The sequence below is a fragment of the Lagenorhynchus albirostris genome, chromosome 1 (genome assembly GCF_949774975.1).
Source record: "Lagenorhynchus albirostris chromosome 1, mLagAlb1.1, whole genome shotgun sequence".
NCBI classification, from domain to species: domain Eukaryota; kingdom Metazoa; phylum Chordata; class Mammalia; order Artiodactyla; family Delphinidae; genus Lagenorhynchus; species Lagenorhynchus albirostris.
The window spans coordinates 129,357,121-129,374,672 of record NC_083095.1 but is presented as its reverse complement, the minus strand read 5'-3'; the positions used below and the strand labels follow the sequence as shown (position 1 = coordinate 129,374,672).

Here is a 17,552-nt window from a genome sequence, read left to right as displayed (position 1 = left end):
AGTATGGTACTGGCACAAGAACAGACACATAGATCAATGGAACAGAAAAGAGAGCAGAGAAATAAACCCATACACTTATGGTCAATTAATCTATGACAAAGGAGACAAGAATATACAATGGGAAAAGGATAGTCTCTTCAATAAAGACCTAAATGTAGGACTGGAAACCATAAAACTCCTAGAAGAAAACATAGGCAGAACACTCTTTGACACAAATTGTAGCAATATTTTTTTGAATCTGTCTCCTAAGGCAAAGGAAACAAAAGCAAAAATAAACAAATGGGACCTAATTAAACTTACAAGCTTTTGCACAGCAAAGGAAACCATCAACAAAACAAAAGGACAACCTATTGAATGGGAGAAAATATTTGCAAATGATATGACCAATAAGGGGTTAATATCCAAAATATATAAATAGCTCATACAACTCAGTATCAGAAAGACCAAACAACCCAATTAAAAATGGGCAAAAGGCCTGAACAGATATTTTTGCAAAGTTTTTGATTTTTAAATTTCAATTTTCACATACTAACTCAATAATTGCATCTTTAGTAAATAACTCCAGATCTTTTTTGAAGCAAGCAAAGTAAAGAATGTCCATTTTTAAAAGTCAGAAGACCATGCATGTAAAAACACTTGGAGACTAAAGTACTACACATGTAGCATGACTACTATTATTAACTAAGCAAATAGCCTAGAATAAGTCATTTAAATATTGTGGGTTTTAAACAAACCTTTAAAAATGAGGTGATGAAACCACCTTCTCCAGCACTAATAATACAAGTCCTTCTGTTTTCATAGAAATCTACTTTCTATCTCTGTCAAGTTTGGAGAGTCAGTCATTTTAACAATTCCGAGTATTTCACAAGGCAAATTTGATTTTTATTACTGATAACCCAAAGGCCATTCAGGGAAACAATAGGGCAACTGAAAACGCTTGTTAAAGGTGTGCATTTTTAAAAAGCAATGATACACATTCAAACTATTCATTTCCTCTACATTGTGTATTCTGCAGAACAAATGTACGCAGACAGCCAACTAAGTTTTGTGCATCAAGTCAAATTTTTGTACAAAATACAGTTTACATAGCCAGAGATCACAAGGTAAGAAAACCAAAACTTTTATCGTGACCTGGAAGATTGTGGAGAACCCTACTACATACCTCTTTGAAAAATGTTTCAAGACAAGAAAAAAAAGAAAGAAAAATGTTTCAATGTTTGAAAATGTATAATGTGAAATACAGTCATTGGAAAGTTCAAAAATAGCTTGATAGACCTGTGCTCTAATAGGTTACACATAATCTCCAACAATTGCATGCAGTTTAACTTTGAACATATATAGACTTCCCAGAACAGGAAATTTCATAGGATTAAGTGGAATAGGGGATGAGAAAAAGACCATCCCATCCACTGTGCGCTTTAAAAGAATGAATTTTATGGTAGGCGAATTAAATCTCAATAATAGAAGGAAAGAAGAAAAAAAAAAAAGAGCCTTCTGGGTGATGCTACATCCCAAGTGATGCTTAAGTGCCCTAAACAGGAGGCCCTGTTCATCACTTCTGGAAACTCCTTTCACTCTCGCCTGTTCTTCTATCTCTACTCTCCCCACCCTGGCCACACGGCATCACGTCATACTGTCAGGGACTCTGGACTTCTCATGCACCCCACTGGTCACTGGGCATAAGAAGTTGAACATGATTTTCGGAATCACCCTTCCATTGATTCTGGATACTTCCATCCTCCTCTGCCTCCTCTTCATCTTTTTTAGGGAATTTCAGGGATTTAGGGAATTTGTATTCCACGAAGCTTTGACATACTGACAAGCTCTCTGAGACAAAAGAAAGAGATTGAACATTTGTCAACTGCTAATAAGTGCCAGGGGCTCGGTGGGGTCCTGAATATCTGTTATTCTATGGATTCTCATGAATACTTGTAAGGTCCAGATTCTTATTCCCATATTCTAGATGAAAACACTGAGGCTCTGAGAGCAGTTTCCACTCAGACATCTGGTGGGTAATCACCCAGATTATCTGTTTTGCCTTCGGAAGGCACAGCTTAAAAGCCACTTACTGAATAGAACGAATTCGAGCCAGGGAAATGACTAAAAACTACGCAAAGCTCACAAAAAGTGGCATTGTTTGCTGGTGCATTTGAACACAGTCACACTTAAAGCAATCCCTCAAAGAATATTTTCCATTCTAGGAACAGGATGTTTGTGAAGATTTGCTCTTTTAATAGTACAAAAGAAAGGAATCAAAAAGACCACTTTTTTTTCTGCAAATAAAAATAACACACAAACAACTCAGGGGGAAACTAGCCTTATTGCCACTTTGGTGGCTCCTGGGTTTGCCAGAGCAAATGTAATAGCTTTCCACTATTAATTGGGTTTGTTTCAGAGTCCCATCTGCCATCCCTTCCTCCTCTCACCAATAAAACCAAGTGAAGTTAATTTTGGATGCATTTGCCCAGACAAAGATGGAAGAGCTTCAGAATCTAGAGTTCTTGAGTTGTCTTCTGGGGTGGTCCTGGTACTCGAATTTATAAAATTAATGATCTCTCAGTTGCTGCAGCCATTGACTGCTGCATGGCCAATGGTGTACCAGAATTGCTCATGGGTGTTATCTCTTGGTAGACTACCACGCTTGGAGATAGACTGCCTGGCTTTGAATCCCAGCTCCACCTCTTCCTTGCTGTGTGACCTTGTCAAGTTACATGATCGCCCTGTGCCTGTCTCCTTATGTATGAAATGGGGAGGGGAATAGCTCCCATCTCCTAGGGCTGTTGAGAGGGTTCAATGATTTAATACCTGTAAAGCACCGAGAATAGTGCTTAGCATATAGTCTGTGCTATTTAAATTTCTGTTAAATAAATAATCAAAAAAAAATGTATATTGCTGTTCATTAAATGTTTTTAAGAAATTGCTTTCCTTATACCATTTGTTAACTGATTTGTCCATGTTTACATGAATTAGAATTGCTAAAAATTAACTTGCAGGACCTGATTTGCTTTGCATAAAATCAGCCAGAAACAGAGAAGGAAGAATCAACAAAGATCTCCTTTTGTGGGAAAATGGGTTACAAATGGTCTCCCAATATTGATGATATTGCCCAAAATGATCGCTGACGGGTTCTGCAGCTGTTCCAAAGACACACACATACTGTTGCCCCAGGCTGATGAAGCAGAAAGAAGAGAAAAATGGCTTTTGCTTTAGACCCCTGCAGAGTGAGAGACCGGACAGGATCACCAACTGCCCCTGTGCCCCTGAAATTCCAACAGAAAAAGACTGGCAGATCTCTTGGCATTTCAAAGAGCCTCCCCTATTTCAGAGAAACAATTTAGGCCATTCCCGATTTCATAGCCTTGTTTCTCTTGGAAGGAAGAAAGACCGGTTTAAATATGTAGATATTAAACATTTCCTCGCAAGAAGGACTTTTTTACTTTCTCCATATCATTTCAAGGGGAGGCCAGGTAGTGCTTTGGCATTTCCCAGGGGCACCTTCTACAGGTCCAAGGACCTCTGGACACTGCCGTGTCACAGTCCTGGAAGGAATAAATCATCTTGTAGGGACAGCTGGTTTCCTCTGGAAAAAGATCAAGCTTACCCAAATAGTTGTTGCTCTTGTACATCTCGGTGATGTTGATTTTTGTGGCTCCTTGAGGAATCTCAACAACTCGGTGGTAGCCCAGGCTGGTGAGGGCATGCTTAAACACACCCGACACAACCTGACAGCCCGTGTTATCGCCTCCGCACACCCCGCATTTGTCCACGACTTTGTCGGAGCCTAGGTAGTCATCACAGCCAATGCTCTGCAAAGAGGTGGAAAACAAGAGACTCTTGTAGCATATGTCAGGAGCATCCCAGGGAGGAAGGGGAGAGGGGATGACTGAAGATCCGTTGGTGGGTCTCGACCTGAACTTCCTCCTTGCCCCCATCCAGATCCTGTAGATAAGCAAGTTCATTCTTCCCTTGGCTCAACGGATTTCCACTGAGCACCTACTCTGGGCAAGGAACTTCTTTCCTAGGTTATGTGTGAAATGTGCGTTCTAGGGGCGAAGCGGAAGCCACATCAGTAAATAAGTAAGTAAAACAAGCACACTTGGTAATCAGGAGAAAAATAACACAGAGAAAATACATAAGGAGGGTGTGGGGACTGGACATTTATTAAACAGGTTGGACAGTGAAGTTGTCCTGAAAATCCATCCCCCTGTTGGAAGTTTCTTGGGACTTAAAACTGGAGTTTGTCCTCAAGTCTTCTGTCCTAAACGACAGATGATACGAACACTTAGCCAAGTACCCCCAACAGTAGTGTTCTCAGGCCCTGTTTCTTAGGAAATTAAATCAAATTGGTTGAGGTCTGGGTCCCCACTGGTCACTGTGACTCTGAAAAGCTGAGCCGTTGGGACTTTTGCTTGGCTCGTCTAAAGCATTTCTCCCAGGGCAGAAGGGTACAGGGAAGCAAGGACCAGAAACATCGACAAACTGGATGAGACGCATCTAGATAACGGGATACATCAGAGTTTAAAGGAACTCTGACCTTCCTGCGTTTCCTCCCCAGTGAATCTTCTCATTATTCATCCCAAGATCTTTTTGCTTTATCTTCCCCCTCCCTATTCATGTGTTTCTTAGGCGATTTAACCTTAGGACTGAATGGAATGGTCTTCACAGAATCCTTTTCCATGTCTGCAGCTGAGTCCCTAGGACTCACATTCGTGTATCCTGAATTTAAAGTTGGGACGTGTGGTCTGAACAGAGAAGATTCTGTCACACTTCTGTTGGCAGATAGAAGTGAGCTGATTATAGTTTGGACAATGAAATATCGGGATGACAGGATTATTTCACTGGTTTACGGGGATAGGAAATGATACTTGAAATCAGAATGGTATTTTACAACTTGAGACACATGTCTGCTGAATCAGAGGTTTGTGTTGGTTCTGGAATTCTAAGAGCAATCGTCAGACCCCACCTCAGGGGCAAAGTGCTCAGCAAACCATTCAAAGTCCACTTTTGATTTTGTTAAACAATCCTGGGTCTGTTCATGTGGGTCCTACAGGCCAAATCCTACAGGCAGAGTCAGATCAAAAGGTTTTCATTCTTTCCCCTCCGACTTCTTGTTTGACTGACATCTTTCTGCAGGCACTGTACATCTGCATTATTATTTCCATATTCCTGAGTGCACATTAGTTCATCGACAATAACTGGTCTCTCTTCACAAATAGCTTCTCTGTAAAACATTATTTCTGACAATAACAGAACATCATCTCAACATGTTCCTCCACATCCAATTAGCTTTTCAAAGTGCCACGTTTGCTATGAATTTCTCCTCCCTCAAATATTTCTTGCCCTTGCCCTGCGCACGTTTAGCAGAAAAATAAGGAAAACGCCTTCTGTGCATGGTTTCTAGCCCGCACCCCTGCTCCGGGTTCTCCTTTGCTTTGAAACAAACAAACAAAAAGGCCACCATCAGCAGAAGTTTGGGAAAGTAGATCCCACGTTGCTAAAGAAAGATTCTAACTGAATGGAGATGCCTCTGATTCTCGCTGAAGGGGAGGATGAAGAGAAAAGCTGATAGCACTCACACCCTGCCCTGTCTAGCAGAATCTTAACTTCTTCCCTTCCCCACTACATGATCCATTCTTGCTACCCCTGGCCTCAACTTAACCCAGATGGAGCTCATTCCCTTGGGGCACTCCAGGTAAAGGCAACAATGTGTACCAAGGCACAGAAGTAGGAAAGAACACTGAGGAAGTAGGAAAGCATGCTCATAGACAGCCATGGTTGAAGTGTAGGTTTGCTGCTAAGGATGAAAGGAGGCTGGAGAATTTAGCTGACTCCGTTAAGGATCTTGTTTGCCAGGGTGAAGAATCAGAATTTTATTCTATCATATCAACAACCACTGAAGCAGGCGGGGGCCATCCTCAGATTTGTTTTTCAGGTGATAACTTTAGCTGTAGTGAGGAGTGGGTCTCAGAGAGGGGAGAGCAGGCAGTCCAGTGCATCTTTCTCTTGTCAGTGGGGTGTATGGGATATTTCAGGAATGAACAAGAACCTCCGAAGACAGGGACTGACTTTGCATGAATCCTCAGCCCGCAGCCCAGTTAGAATGGGATGAGATCACAAGGAAATTACACAGACGTGGATTGCTTCAGACAACCACACACACAGACAAGACAACATTTTATCTTGGAAATAGACACTATATTAAAATGCTCTGCACATTCCAATGGATCCCACACCAGATTTCCTGCACCACACTGCCACTCAGGATGAATCTAGACAATGGGGAGGGAGGGCTGCAGCAGTTTTTCCTGGTAGATGTCTAAGAGCCTGGAGGTTGGCTTCAAGGATGCATGTGGCTGCACAAATGATGCCAAGAACTGAAGGTAACATCCTGCCTCCTCAAAGCCCATCTCCGGACTCTGAGCATCCAGGGTTCACTCCTTAAGAGAGAAGTCAGAACAAGGAGTGTGTGAACCTTCCTTGAGGGGTGACAAAAGGCTAACAGAGCACCCTTCTAGTGTTCTAGTGCCTAGCCAGGCTCTTCGAGAGGCTCAGTTGCTATGGAGTTGCTAAATGTCCCACATGCAGTTCGCAAAGCAGGAGGGACAACCCCATAACGCGAACTGGGCGGATGACGTGCTTTCAAGACCTTTATTTTTAGCACTGAGGGCATAGGTAAATTACATATCTGACAACTGTCCCTTCTCTGGCATGGGGCTATTATGAAGATCAGATGATATAATGAGGGAAAATTTGGACTTGGAGTCCAGGCAGGGAGGGCATGGCTAAGGAAGTGACCTTTGGGCTAGAATCTGAAGCGCAAGAAGGATCAACCATGGCAAGATCTAAACACGTAAACACACATTTTATCACTAATGTTGTCGAGTGACTGCACTGGGCGAAATCTGGGAAATCCCAGGCTGACTCTGACACGGGTCCTGACTCTGGGAATTTGAATCTAAGTGGGGCGATTAGACACACATGCAGAAAATCACACGCTATTGGGCAATGAGGAGTCCCTGCATTCTCTATGTCATGCTGGGCCAGATCAATTCTCTTTTAGAAAGCTGATAATTAACAATGGGGTGCATAAGTCTGCAGAATGTGGCAAGAGCCCAGTCTGAACTAGGGGAATGATGATGGCATGAAGAGGATTTGAAAGATGCTTAGGAAGCAAAATGGACAGGCCTTTGTGAGGTAGAAGGGAACTCAAATCATTGTCTTCCTCCTACCCCCCCTCAGCATCATCAAACCTAACATGTACAGTCTTTGTCGTATTCCAGGTCCTCTGAATATGTAGTTTTCTCATTTAATCTTAAAAGCAATCTGTGCTATTGCTGAAAAACTAGGAAACTAAGACTTCAGAGAGAGGTTAACTAACTGGCCCAAGGCTATGCTGCTAATAAGAGGTGGGGCTGGATTTGACCACAAATCCCATTTTTGTAACCATTATGCAAAAACTGCCCCCCTCCAAAGGATCAGAGGTCACACTGAAGGTTCTAGCTTTGTCGAAGGAGAGGATGGTGGCTGTGACCTAGGTGCAGAGGAGCAAGTTCAAAGCACTGTTACTATAGTGACTGTGAGAGCTTGGTCCAGAAGTGACTCTGGCATTCTCCTCTTCCAGCATTATGAAGCACCAGGCATATTTTGTATCTCTCTCACGTTGACTGTTTTACCATTATACACACAGGAAGCGAATAAATATTTTAGCTCATCTTTCCATCACATTACTGTCACATAACTTTCTTACTGTCATAACTTATAATTTTGAGATAGTTTAAGACTCACAAGAAGTTACAAAAACAGTACAGAGCATTTCAGTGACCCATCACCCAGGCTCCTCCAATGACAGTATCTCACATTAGCACAGCATGTTGTCCAAACCATGCATATCATGGACATCAGTATAACATATTAACTCAAGGATAAACCTTATTTGGATTTTGCCATTTTTTACCTGCACTTTCTCTTGGTGTATAGGTCTACACAATTTTATCACATATATAGCTTCCTGTGCTTTGTTGCTTTCTTTAAAGCAGCTGGTATTCTCCTCTAAAACATGGAGGTAGAAGTTGATAAGTGGAGCTGACGTCATTTAGCAGGAAAAGCAGTTCGGCACGAGGGAAAGAATGTTGCACTGGGAATCAGGAAACCTGGAGCATAGTCCTGGCTCAGTCCCTGACTTATGTGTGGTGCTGGGTGGCTTGCTTCTCTCTGGGCTGGGTGCTGAAAACATTTCCACCACCATCCAGATCTTTCAGGGGACGGTGCTCAGAAATGCATCTGACCTGAATTCTGGTTTGCAGATCAGAAGTCTGGTCAACTGGTCTCTGATGGGGTTGACTTAACAGTGCTGGTCTGTGTCTCTAAACTCTTTCAGAGGCACCACCACAGTGCTGTTGATCAGCCATTCTGAGCCTCAGTTGATCTGTGGCCGGGGCGGTACCTCATAGCACTATTGGGAGGATCAGCTGAGGTAAACACGGAAGGCATTTAGCAGGATGCTGCATAGGGTGGCTTCTCAGGCAACTCTGGGCTTATCATTGTCTTCATAGACTTGATTTCAGCTGGAATCTATCCATTTTAAAGTAAATCCCATCCTTATATAAGTGTTCAGACTCACTCTTATTTCTATAGCACTTTCTATTACTTCTCAGTTGCAGATATTCTCTTCTTCATTTGGAGAAATTCAGAAAAGCGTAAAGCGCTAAGAAAGGGCCAAGTTCTCCATAAAGGTAAGACAGCTTACACGGCTCCTTTGCACCCTTACTGCTCCAATAGCATTGAGTGATAAAGGACAGAACAAACATCTGGTCCCTGGCCCCTGATCTATACTTCATCTCTCTCTTTTTTTTTTTTTCGCTCACCATGTACTGTCGTTCAAAAGAGATATTTCTTGTGGTTACAAAGGCAATTGGACAACTATCATGTATCCTTATACTCTTCCAGTGATTTTTGCAACATGTTGTAGGAAAATTTTATAGGTTGTAAGCCAACACAGGAGAAATTGCTCAAGAATTGCCTCCAATTGTATGCCAAAATTAACCTAAATGAAATTTCCTGTGGGAAATGAGCAAGCTGGATGACATATTTGGTGGTGAATTTCACAGGGAGGAGGCCTCTGTACATCATGGCAGGGTAGGCTGGTGCCAGGCGTGCAGATAGTGGAGCTTCTGATTCCCTAATGGGAAGCAGATGTTTCTGTGTGTGCTCAGTAAACACATCAGATAGGGTAAACTCAACTGGTTGGTTAGATGACACCGACAGGTAAAACAATGTGCCTTAATAACCATGCTTTCCCAACGGTGTGGGAGAACGTTATTATTAAAATGATGAGTCGCTAACACCAATTTACTTCCATTTATGGTGAGCCAGTTCATGGAAATACACATGGATGCCCAAACTTTTATTCATGACACCCTGTTGAAAGCAATCTTTTGCCTATGATAAGTATCTCCCTCTTATTACGGTCAGGAATGTAGATCAATACCACCTTCCTGGAAAGCTATTTAGCAATATATAGTGTCTGACCCAAGAATCCTTCTAGGAATTTACACTAAGGAAATTATAAGACATGAGGCCAACAATTTCTCTGTGAAGGAGCTCATCACAGTATTATTATTAATGAAAACATGGAAACGTCCTAAATGTCCAACATAGGGAAATAGTTAAACACTATACAGAAATCCTCTGGGAAACACGCGAGGGATCTTTTTCCAGTTGTTTTTCTCACGAAAATCTTCTAGCACTTGTACCAGCAGGACTGACCCTCAATATGGTTTGGTAAATGTTTCCTGAGGAGCCTGTACTATGTGCCAATACGGTGTTAGGCAGGGGAGACATGAAGGTAAAACCAACAAGGTTCCTCCTTATGGTCTAAATCAGGGGTCAGCAAACTGCTGCCCACAGGCCGTATCTGGCCCGTCACCTGTTTTTATAAATAAAGATTTATTGGAACACAAACATGTCCATTACTTACAGTTTACTCACTGTCCAGAGCTGCTTTTGTGTTATAACAGCAGAGTTGAGTAGTTGCAACAGAGATAGTATGGCCCACAAAGCCTAAAATACGTATGATTTAGTGATTTACAGGAAAAAAAAAAAAAAAGCCAACCCCTGGTTTAAATCAAAAGGCAGACACGACGCCATCTTTCAATATGGCATGTGTATGTTCAGAGGGAGGCATGCAGAGTCCTGCACAGACAAGGCCGAGGCTCAGGGTGAAGGCTCCAGTCTGCCCCTGACTGGCCCTCATCCCGCTGCCCACTTGATCCGTCCCAATGTGTCTCAACTATAATACGGAAGGCAAAGAGTTACCTTCTACCTCAGTCGTTTTCTTCTTTTCCTTAAGCAGAAAACACATACTTTTCAAACAAAACCTCATGCAGAAACAGAGAGAACTCCAATACGTAAAATGAGAAAAGCAGAACTGTTCTGGTTGAAGAGGGGCTGGCAGGGTTCGGAAGCCCGCGTCTCACCTTCCTGCTGGCTCTTCTCCCTCACGGCCACGGTTTCTCAACTGCGGCTCTAGTGCCAATTTGGCCTAGATAGTTCTTGGTTGTGGGGATTGTCTTCTGCATTGTAGGATGGTTAGCAGTACCCCTGGCTTCTACCCACTGGATGCCAGTAGCAACCCTCCCCCTCAGTATGACAAACAGAAATGTCTCTGGACATTGCCAAATGTCCCTTTGGGAACAAAACCACCCCCGGTTGAGAAGCACTGCTCTAGTTTATTCCACAGCTCACGGAACACCTAGGAGCACAGATCCCCTGGAAAAAAAGCTTTAAAACGATGGCAATTTCCTAGAAGCGCAAAAACAGTCATCTGTAAGTGTCAGAAGCTAATGAGCACAGAATACTTAATTATCCAGTTTTAAAAAACACTTCCCCACTGTTGTCAGGCTAGCCAGTAGCCTTCTAGAGCTCTTGAATCTTGCCTTTTGGCTGAACTTCATTATGAGCAGGGTTATGTACTGGAAAGAGCACAGTGCCTGGTATACAGTAGGTGCATAGTAAGTGTTGAATGAAGTAGCAGCTGCTTGAGGAATCAAGAGATCAAAATGATAGGAACCAACTTGCTTCTTGAACTGGATCCTCTCTAAGTCTCTTCTGGTGCTAAATTGTGTCTGGGGAAAAAAAAAAGATACAGCCCTGATGTGAAGAATCCTGCCATGTCTAAAGTCAGAGGAGTTTGCTTCATGTAGGACAAAATTAAATCGGAAACAGGAATCAACGGGAAACAAACTGACAATGTCATTCATTTGGAGGGAAGAAATGGTCCATGCGATAAAAGGTATTTTGGCTTCCTTAAAGAAGGTAATTGTGAAACTGGCGATCTGGTTTTAATGAAGCTTATGGCTGTCCCTTTTCAGTACCTCATCTTATTTCATCAGAGAATAGCACCTTACCAAGTGATTCCACTGGAAGAAAATGTTGGTGCTCTCCTAGGATAAAATTGGGTGAGAATCAACTACACAAGTGTTTACAAATCTGAGGGAAGTAGTCCTGAGAGGGAAACATTTGATACGCAGTGAGAGAATTACCACCCCTCTTCCCACTAGGGTCGTCTTTCCCTGGAGAGTAGGGGGATTCCAGACTCTAAAATTTCAGTGCTTCGCTTTCATGATCTTCCTCCCTGATGCACTGAAATGGCTGGGGGCGGGGCATGAATGAATTACAACAAGGACAACGGCTCTATTATAAAAGTAAGGTGTCCATATTTCTGTATGGAATAGTAGAAACCTCTGGACTTCCACTTTACTTTTAAAATGTAAGGCTGACTGGTAAATTCTCTGTTTAAAGAGAATTCTGTTTAAAGTATTTGGTCAGATTGTATCTGCACTCTGTAGGGCCTCAGGAGGGATGGGTCTGTGAGGAGCTGTGGTCTGGGCAGCCAAGGGGTCAGGGTTAGGAAGTTTCTTGCAGAAAGGAGCAGAGAGATACTTGTCTACACTCTACAGGGCAAAGTTCTGGAAGCCGGATTACTAGCAAAAAGGCAAGAGCGAGTTGGGCGGATGAACTGTGCTCTAGGATGGAGGCTGCTTGCACACTGGCCCAATTTACACGGCCTCCTGGGTGCAGACAGCCGGGATCCACAGGTCCAATCAAAAGGCCCTTGGAGGACTGTGGGGGAATCCAGGGACCAGCAAAGAGGGAGGCTCGTGCTTGTCCTCGTCATTTCCTTGACTCACAGCCTATCTCTAGACCTGCCTGTTTGCATTTTTCTCCACAAGGTGGCACCTATAAGCCTTTGTAAAAGGGTCCTCACATAAGCAACTAGTTTAGGGACATGAAACAGTGGTTAAACATTAAAAGGAACGATAGTCGAGAAACATAAGAAGGGTAGACTCAGAACTTCAGGGTGACTCTATTTACTGTGCTCTTATGTGCAAGTTGCTGCCATGTTGTTAAGATGTGATGTTCATTTCTCAAAATGTTTGTGTGGAGCATTTCAAAACGTGGGTGGGATATTCAGGACTTTTATTTCCAAAATGTTCAAGAAAGTGCTTAAAAAGCTGTGTGAGTTAAACTTTGGGGGCTACATGGGCTTTTTCGATGTCACTGGGTGATCTCTTCAGGGATGGTAGAGAAGACTGGCTGGGTGGGTGGGTTAGTGGGTGAGGGACAGGAGATGAGAAGAAAAGCTGGCTACCAAAGCACGAGGGCTCGAATCCCAAGACTCTTGAGTGGGGGAAGGACACACTGAAACGCTGTTGTCGGAAGACGCTTGGCAGACACAGGCAGTGGGTTAGAGATGGAACAGACTAGAGATTGAGAAGCACACAGACAACTACATTAAAATGGGCACAGAGGGATGGTGGCCTGGGCCAGAGAGATGGAATTAGAACAGAGGGCAAGGGCACACCAACGTTAGGCTGGAGGAATGACCAACAGAGTGATGAAGGATGGTCTACTGAACGTGAAGTAAGGAAGACTTGGAGGTCCATGACTTTGGAATCTGGAAGATTAGTAGTGTTGCCTGTTTCAGGCAGAAGCTTTCCTAGGGAAGTAGACCTTGGATGGAGTCATCTTAGAGTGAGGGTCTGAGTGTACATCTTGATAATCACTAATTCAATTCATTAAATTTAGTCATATTAATTCTCTCTCCCTCTTTCATTGGAACTTTCCTCTAGAACACTAAACATTTTTTTTTTTTTCCAGTGGAGCACAGGCTCCGGACGCGCAGGCTCAGAGGCCATGGCTCACGGGCCTAGCCGCTCCGCGGCATGTGGGATCCTCCCGGACCGGGGCACGAACTCGTGTCCCCTGCATCGGCAGGCAGACTCCCAACCACTGCGCCACCAGGGAAGCCCTAAACATTTTTTAAATTTTAGCTTTTTGGATAGGAATCCTTCCAAACTATATTTTTCACTCCTCTCTTCTGATTTTCTTTTTTAAAAATCAAGAATAATAAGCACTATTTGACCTTCTCTAGCCCCACTGTTACCCAAAGTGTGGCCTAAGGACCAGAAGCATAGGCATCATCTGAGAGCTCGTTAGAAACCCTGGGGCCCACTGCAGGCTTAATGAATCGGAGCCTACATTTGAGTAGCATCTTCAGGTGACTCCTGTGCTATCTGAGATTATTTGACTTTCTGGATCACTTTTTGTTTGCTCCCAGTTCTTTCTACTTTTCCCAAGTTGCCCAACCAATTCTCCCACCCGGTCAAAACAAAGACAACACAACACCATCACCCTCTAGGTTAAAAATTAAAAAGAAATAATGCCTTTGGGAAGCTTTTCTCTGTGATATTTTTAATAGGGACTGGGTGGAGGCAAGACACACATTCCTAAACAGAGTCTCTTGAGAATCCCAGTACTGGACAGCAGGAAGGGCTCTGGGAGACCCAGCCCCTTGCTCCAGGGATGAAGAACAAAGTCTCAGGAGGGGAAGTGATTTCTCCAGGGTGGCAGAGAGAGGACTTCCTCTCTCTAGAGGCTACAGGCTAGAGACTCCTTTTCATGACGCTATGATGTCCCCCTGCTCCTCTGAGGCAGGGTTTTAATGTTTCCTCACTTAAATGGTCTATGTTCTTTTCTTTCTTCTTCTTACGTCCCTGTAACCATGTGAAAAAGGTTTTGTCTACCAGCTAGAATAGCGACTCCTTTTGGAAAGCAAACTGTCTCTGTGAAAATACTTGGATAAACTGCATGGGCTGGGAGGTGGGACCCTGAGGCCTGGGGGTCAGCAGAAATCAAGGCAACAAGAGATAATGGCTAAACTGATATATAGCTAAATAGGAGAAGAGTCTGGTTTTGCTTCCAGAGCTGGAGACAGAACAAAGGGACAGAAAAGAGAAGGAGGAGAGAAGTTACGAGATTGTGGAGGGTCAATGAGAAGCCCTGAGTGGCTGGGAGCATTGTTAACACTGACCTTGAATCTGAAGTGTGTTTGCTGTGATTTAAACCTCTCTTTGTTCCCAGACTTCCCAAGTCTTCACTGAAGACTTAACATAACATCTCCGTTATGCCTATTTTCCTGCCTTTAAAATTCCCGGTTTAGGTTCCTTTAACCCCTCTTCATTTCCATAATCTGAAATAAGAATTTCTCTTCTATGCTCCCACATCTTCAAAAGTTTTTCTTCTAGACACAGGGATGCCCGCCTAAGAGCATCCCTAATGTATTCCTGCAGGTGACATCATCTTTCTGAGCCTTAGTTTCCTTCCCTGTAAAGCAAGGGTATTGAAATATAGTTTCTCAAATCTGTTGTGAAGATTGAATGAAAACATGCAGATGAAGGCACCTAGTTCAGAACCGGCTTGGACTTGGGGCTGGAAAAATGTTGGCATGCTTTCCTTCTCCCTGAGGGTGCACCTGCCTCCCTTCAATGGCCTGTCCCTGGGCATGGCCATGGGAATCCTTACTCTCACACCAGGCACACACATTTCTACTCTAACAGAGGAGGTTGTTCTGTTTGCACTGTCCACAGAAACCCCACTTCTATTTACACACGATTCTCAAGTGGTGTTCCAAGCCAGGGCTGTAACGGCAAACTGCTATGATCTATTTGCATTTCAATAACATTCTGGGACAATGGGGATCAAGAATTCCAGAGATTTTCTTATAACTTTGTTACCTCTCTATTTTTTTTAAAAAGTGTGGGTTTGCTTGTTTTGTTAGTCTTTCCTGGTTTGTCTTAGAGACCAGTTATGGAAAGCCTCAGACGTTGTAAAGAGGTTATGTTCATTTCAGAAACAGAGCAAGGGAAGCTGTGGGTGGGGCTCACAGCTCAGGCACGTTGAAGCACTGTCTTAGATGGACTGTAGGTGGAAAACAGATGCAAATAGGGATTCAAGCAACTCCCAGGGATTCAGGCAGTAGGAAGCCCCACATATATATTTGATAGCTGTCATGGGTAGAGTACTGGCCACGTGCTAGGCACCTAACATGTTATCCTGTTTAATTATCTTGACTATCCCTACTTTATCGAAGCTCACAGAAGATAAGTAATGTGTAACACAGAGGTGGTGATGGTGGGTTTGAATGAAGGGACTTCTGGCTCTTTCTGGCATAGTCCCTTAGCCCAGTGGAAATCTTTCTTTACCTTAAGAACAGAACCTGGTAGATGGCCGGCCAAGGGCTACGTATACCGAGGGCTAGAATGTCCAAGAAATCAAATAAGGCTAATTCCCTCTTATTGTTCTATCTCTAGGGCTGCTCTCTGGCTTTTCCCAAGACCTTTCACGGAGTGCTACTTATGGTCTGAGGACTCCCACAAGGGCTGACTGAACTGTTTCTGCATCTCCTTCCTATAGCTTCTCTTTGTTCTCTTGTCCCGCCCCAAAGTCCCATGCTGTCTCTTTCCCCTCATGCAGCACTCATTCACCTAAGGGAGGGGACATCTATAACACCATCCTTTCTTTCATAACAAATTCATAGGTCCAAACTTATTTATTGAAATAGTAACTAGCTGTCTCATTTGTCTTGCTGGGAATGGAAACTGTTGGTGCACCAAGCTGGGAAATATTTATGGCTCAAGGACAAACATCGTTCCATGAGAGATATCATTACCCAATCCAAGAGCTTGCTCTTTAGGGCTAGACTGACCAAGACATCAAATAAAGATAATTCCTTCTTATTCCCTCTCCTAACCATAGGTGCATCCAATGTGAATATTTATTTCATTAAGAAATAAAGGGGCTTCCCTGGTGGCGCAGTGGTTAAGAATCTGCTTGCCAATGCAGGGGACACAGGTTCGAGCCCTGGTCCGGGAAGATCCCACATGCTGTGGAGCAACAAAGCCCATGCGCCGCAACTACTGAGCCCACATGCCACAACTACTCAGCCCGCATGCCACAACTACTGAAGCCCGCATGCCTAGAGCTCGTGCTCCACAACAAAAGAAGCCACCACAATGAGAAGCCCGCGCACCACAACGAAGAGTAGTCCCCGCTCGCCGCAACGAGAGAAAGCCTGCACACAGCAAGGAAGACCCAACGCAGCCAAAAATAAATAAATAAAATTAAAAAAAAAAAAAGAAAGACATTGTGTTCCATGCATGCTCAGAAGGAAGAAATTTGGCTGAAATATTTAAACATGAAGGCTTCTTCACGCTTCTTTTGAAGGATGTCTAAGAACAGGGTTATCTGTCAAACTCAATGTGTTCCATAACAATAATTCAGGTGGCAGCCAGATGAATAATTCTCACGCTTGCAGAAAACTTCCCTTCTTCTGCAACTTTAACCCTTCTTCTGCAACTTTAAACCAACTTTAAGGTAGGTAGGGCAATGGCAGATAGGATACCCACACATGGCTTCCGAGTGACTGCATGACCTATATGCACTTGTGTACGTAAATATTTAGGACATGCAAACCAGTTGGATAAACGTTGATTCTTCACCCTCTTTGGTGGAACCCTGAAATTCTTAATTTTCACCAGCCCCTTCTTTAAACAGATCATACTTATGAGCTTTTAAGTCATGCCCCCCAGACGTATAAGCGTAAGAAAGGCTAATGTTGTGATTTCAGGTAATCTATCCTGCATGTGGCTGTGAAATTTATCTTCCCAAAATACAGCTGTCATCATGTCAGTCCTCTGGCTCAAAAGGCTTCCTGATGTCAGTTGTCACTTAAACAAGATGATTATTTTCTCCCAGGCATTATGCCTATATTTAAGTTCCTGATTCCAGGTGGAAAGGAGCGCCTGGGGCTATAGTAGCTCAAGAGTGAGCTTTACCCCAGGTGTGATAACTGAGTGAAAGTAGAAATTTTGAAAATGATCCAGCATCATTCCACTTTGACAGCAAAAATACTTTGTTAAAGTGACAGTAGCTATTAATTAGCAATGCTAATTATGAATTCTGCTCTAATCTGTTGGGTTGGTTTTGTGATAATAAACGGAGACAAAGTTTGTAAAAAGCATCTGACACAGGGGAGGAACTCAATACATATTATGTTTTATTTAAAGTCAAGTTAAAGATAACATAGAGGGCAAATTCAAAGAAATACAAACAAATGATATTCATTCCTAGCTTAAACAATAGCTACCTTGGAATGTTACTTAGCTAGAGAACAGCCGGACTGCGTATACTTCAAGGAATGTGGAATGGCAGCA

The 17,552-nt window shown here is 43.2% G+C and overlaps 1 protein-coding gene across 1 annotated transcript in view; it reads right to left on the bottom strand.

Annotated features, from left to right (window-relative positions):
• Nucleotides 1-17,552, bottom strand: part of THSD4 (thrombospondin type 1 domain containing 4) — a 542,551-nt gene that overhangs the window by 91,709 nt on the left and 433,290 nt on the right. The window contains exon 7 of the mRNA XM_060153293.1: nt 3,602-3,806. Coding sequence (XP_060009276.1) covers nt 3,602-3,806 — 205 coding nt within the window. The remainder of the gene's footprint in view (nt 1-3,601; nt 3,807-17,552) is intronic.